Source organism: Protomyctophum parallelum, assembly GCF_964188405.1.
Source record: "Protomyctophum parallelum genome assembly, chromosome: 17".
In the NCBI taxonomy this organism is placed as follows: domain Eukaryota; kingdom Metazoa; phylum Chordata; class Actinopteri; order Myctophiformes; family Myctophidae; genus Protomyctophum; species Protomyctophum parallelum.
Genome location: NC_139719.1, coordinates 32,336,933 through 32,341,871, shown reverse-complemented (window position 1 = coordinate 32,341,871; position 4,939 = coordinate 32,336,933). Strand labels below are relative to the sequence as shown.

At 41.2% G+C, this 4,939-nt stretch overlaps 1 protein-coding gene across 1 annotated transcript; it reads right to left on the bottom strand.

Moving 5' to 3' along the window:
• Window positions 1-2,032: 2,032 nt before the first annotated feature.
• On the bottom strand, window positions 2,033-4,707 carry LOC310875158 (heparan sulfate glucosamine 3-O-sulfotransferase 2-like; the record flags this gene model as incomplete). Its single annotated transcript, XM_083788288.1, has 2 exons — window positions 2,033-2,651; window positions 4,217-4,707. 2 exons carry the CDS (start codon window positions 4,705-4,707, stop codon window positions 2,033-2,035), a joined length of 1,110 nt encoding a protein of 369 aa, XP_083644414.1.
• Window positions 4,708-4,939: the final 232 nt, after the last annotated feature.

The window sequence follows — 4,939 nt, the reverse complement described above, 5'->3', positions numbered from 1 at the left end:
CTGTAGATATGATGTGCATGTCTTTGCTTAAAGTCCCGGCTGATAAGGGCAGTAGAGTTCTCAGGTACTTTACTGTATGTCGAACACAGGAGAGGTACTTATAATGTTATGCATTAAAACCACTTCCAATCCATCCAATTAACAATACTGCACCATTGGCAGAATAAATGCACTTGGTTAGAGTTCATTCTTTCTGTTTATATTATTTGTGGTGGTTAAAGTTTCAGAGCAGAGCATTGTCAATTTGAACTTCACCGGAAACGGCCTGACCTTGTGGTTCTTTGGGGGTAAGATTTCTAGACCAACACAAGTCTGTAGCCTACCATATACTTACTGTTTAGGAGATAGGGGACTATTCAATAACTTTTCTACAGGCTTCTCCTTGCAAATTATATATATGGTTTAGGCAGAATTTAGTCTGTTAAAACCTCTGAATATTACATTATGAAATATCCATCATGGTTTTGAATGGGTATGCTTTTCTCTTTCCTAGCCTTGCTAACTGAATTTACTTCAACAAAAAGGGGACTTTGAATCATTTTCTCATATTTGATGATTTAGTCATTCAGTTCACACTCCTCCAGCTGATAGGACATGTCCCTACATCCCTTTAGCACATATCATAAGTGATTTCTTTGCTGCCAGGCTGTCTCTCATTTGGTGAGCCTGAATCAACCTCAGGCTGCCTAGTTTTAGCATTCATAGCATGTAACCAGATTTAGCAAGTTTTTCATTGCAATCGTGTGACAACTGGTCCCGGAATCTACTTGATAACCTGCCACAACCAGGCTGTCCCTCCTTTGTCTTTGAGAAGTGATTGGAATTCTTTAGTCAACAAAGCCATGTGAACCCACAACCTTGTTTTAATGCAAAGAGGTTGTTTATCCTTGAATGCAACACTTGCAGCAGTCTTAAACAAAGATGTTTTCATTTGTGGAAAAAAGATGGAAAAAGGTGTGATGAAACACACAATAGTGTTGTAAGTGGATGTTTGGGTTTTCAGCTAGAGATACAACTTCCAATCGGGACATTGTTCTTCAAGGAGAGCGAGCCTGTTGTGTACGGAATTGTCAAAATAGCATGGCAAGAAACAATGGGGACAGGACAAAGCTAACAGCCTCAAAATGTGTTTCTGAGAAATGCAATATATATCAAGGTCAAGGTGCATCAAAGTTACTTTGTGAGAGTGAGTGGTGAAGGAACTTCATTGTATTTATTTGAGGTTTTACCTCCTTTCATGGCATCAATTGAAAGTGCATCATGGAGCCTAAGCTATACTAAGGAAATACATTGTACTTGCTAGAGAAACGTAAACATTGATTGTGCACAATCAAAGTAAGCAAGTAATTGCAGAGTGAAACATGCATGATACATGATGTGACTTCTCCTTTCCATCCTATATATATATATGATGTAAATTCAATATATTTGTATCCGTAACATACAGTAATGTACAAAATTATGATTAAATGTACCTTGTCCTTGTTGCGTGCCTTAGCATTTGCTTTAGTGCGCTTCACATTTCAGATACCTCACAGCACAGTGCTGAAGCTTATTATAGCCCTCTCTGAAGATGTCGCTGACATTTTCCAAGGTCTTGCTTTTAATCCTTGCCTTGATTAGTGAGGAAAGTTTAAAGGGGAGTTAATCTCATTCCCTGGAATTTCTCTCCATTTATACACCAGTCAGCAAATGGCCAAGCTAAGCAGAGAGAATACGGCAAGAGCACAGAAATTGTGAAATGCTGAAGCCGAAATATTGCTTAGCCGGTATATCTAACAGCAAACTCGATGTCAACGTTGACAGGCAGTCACTAAATTCAGTTGTGCTATCAAACGCTATGCAATCTGTGATCTTGCTTTACTCATTAATGTCACTCCAAAAAAACTTTGCCAGAAATCATCTTATAGCTATACTGAATCCTCCATACCACTTAATTCCCTGTAGGCAAACAAAACTTTGAAAGACTTTGTACGTTCATGGAAGACAAAAGCCTTTCTCGTGCCACTTATAAATAGTCCCCAGACTTTGTTTACTCCCATCTGAAGTCATGACCCACCATCTCATAGAGCTTTACATTGTAAGGCCTATAGAAGTCTCGCAGTTGTTCAATAGCCTCCCTGTCTATCTGCACGTGAGTTCGGCCCTTGGACTTGCCCAGGCAGCGGGGCGAGCTGCTGCTCTCAGGCTTCTTCAGGCAGGGGAAGCCCTTGGTCCGGTTGAAGTAGAAGTGCTTGTCCGTCACAATGCGTTTCAGCCCCAGGAAGTCCTGGACTCTTGCCAGCTCCCCTGCCGGGTCTGTGATTAGCCGTTCTCCGCTAACGAGGTGGATCTGGGCCAGGGGGAAGTAACGCAGCCAGTTCTCCAAGTGAAGAGCATACAGGCCGATCCGGATGGCATTCCAGGATGTCTCCACCAGGCCCAGGCTCTGGTTTCTGAACGCTAGCTCTTGGAAACTCGGTAGGTCAGGCGTTTTGGATAGAGTCTGCGTGTAGTCGGATATTGCGCGGGTGACGGGGTCACGGACCACCACAATGAGCTTGGTGTCCCGGGACATGGCAGAGATCCGGCGAGGCGTTTCCCGTGTCACAAAGTAGCTGGGCGTCTTCTCCATGGTGATCTGGCTTTCCAGGGTCTTCGGCATGAGGCTTCTGAATAGAAGGTGACATAACAATGTCAGTCAAAGAAATGTAATTATCCTTTCAAATAATTTTGTATCAACATTTTCATAAATTGGTCTCTGTGGAGTGTTTTACGGAATCATAAATGCACCACTTTGAAGCAATAGGTGTTTTAAGTGATTCAGAGGCATAAGACAATGACTGGCGGTCAAATGGGAAATGGTTACATTATTCTATTTAGGCCAGGAGTGTGCCGTGCAAGTTGCAACGGCACACAGATCCACCCTAACTAGGAAGCGCTATTGGCTCGTTCCCAGTTTTCCTGATGACAACAATGATAATAAGAACACTGAAGCAAAGTCATAGAATAGTGTGTTATAGTGTGTATAGGAGACTTATCTAGGAGACAGCTCTCCTGTGCATCAGACCTGGTTCTTATCTAGGAGACGGCTCTCCTGTGCATCAGACCTGGTTCAAGTATAATAAATCACTAGGTATGCATAAGAATAATGGCCCTGTGGGGGTCACTTCAGGTTCCAGAAACTAGGCCATCATAGTGTTTTGAATTTAACAAGTACACTTCAAAATAAGAAGGAAAGAAAGGTCAGTGAGATAAAACTTTGTACTGTGGACCAGAGCGTCATCTGTGTCTAAAGACAAAGTAGAATAAATAAATTGTTGAAATACAAAAACTAAAATGATCATCATTAATTCACATTGCTAAGGGACATCTGTATTGGCTCAGTGTCGTTTCATTGCATATGCCTGCTGTCTGATTGCTACCACCTGTTGGTTGATAACAGACAACAGCCTAGGTGGAAGGCAGAAACAAAACATTTTGAATTGAATTATTTTGCATTCTGAAACCAAGCTTCACAACTCAGGAGTTTATCTTGGTCCAGGTGCAACAATCTTGGTTTCAAATCATTCAGGTACTGATGGTTGATTGGGATTGGGATATTGACGCAGATTAATACAGATGTGACTGACACCTAATTATTAGTCAAGTAGGCTAAACACATTTGAGAGAACTGAGTCTTAATATATTTTGAAGAATTGTCAACTTTCAAACTTTCAAGTTTCCAAATGTTAAAATGTGCTCATTTATATTATGACTGTAATATAATTCCCACAGTAATTATAAGAGTTAAAGTGTTCCACTACATCAAACGAAATGTGATAATTTCACCATCAGCTTCAGCACATATATATGTGTGTAGGAAGCTCTTATATATTTATTTAAGCGTTATCGGGTATAAACATAGAGGGTATAAACCAGAAAGTGTTTAAAGTTATAAGTTATAACTAGCCTAAAAATGTAATAAAAGAAAATAATAATAATAATAATAATAAATAAATAAAACAGACAGACATATTCAACGTTAATGTTTTGTATCCATATATTTCCATGCACACGCATTGACTGAGCCTGCATTTAACATATGGAAATAATTCTCGAGTAATACATTAAATGTTTTTTTAATAAATAAAAAAAAGCATGGCAATCTATTATTCCACCAGTTATACCACCATGCAGTTTTTAGAGAGGTTACTGGCGGACGGTAATGTGTTGTCATTCTCTGATCTCTGTTTACCTGTACCAGTCCAGACCTCGGTCATAGTTCCTGTCGAAAAAGTGCGTCTCGGTGCCCACTGCCCTCACATCTGGATGGATTCTTATGAACTCCAGCACAGCCCTGGTGCCGCCCTTTTTCACACCAACTATGATTGCATTCGGCAACTTTTTATTCCCAAACTTCACGTTACCGAGAGGAGGACTCGTCGTGTTATTCCGAGGTGACATGTGGGGTCTGCTTTGATCTGTTTTCTGACGAGACGCGTCGCCGCTCTCTCCTCTGTTGAGAGGCAAAACGCAGGAGAAAGATTTCTGAAGGCGCCTTTTGCCTCCATCGACCGGGACGTGCCGACAACTAGGCGTTGGATCACCTGAATTTTGCATGATTGTATCAGAGGAAAATAGCACACAGTAGCACAAATACGTGAGAAAGAAGGATAATAAACATATGCATGTCCTTATGAGCCTGTGGGAGGAAGGCACAACTCGACTGAGGAGCACGCATGCCATCTCTCCATGGATTTGGATTGCATGTTTTTCCAAGTTGATTTTTGCGTACCTTGCTCTGTTTGTTTTTAACCCATTCCCCCGTGGCTGGGAATTTTGCGCGCTTCAGAATCGAAAACAGACAATTGGTACATCTTTTAATTGATGTGTTACGTCAGTCTATACACTTCCATCACTTAGCCTAATTGTGGACGCGTGCCAACACAATCCCGCGTACTTTCTCCGTCGGTCTCCA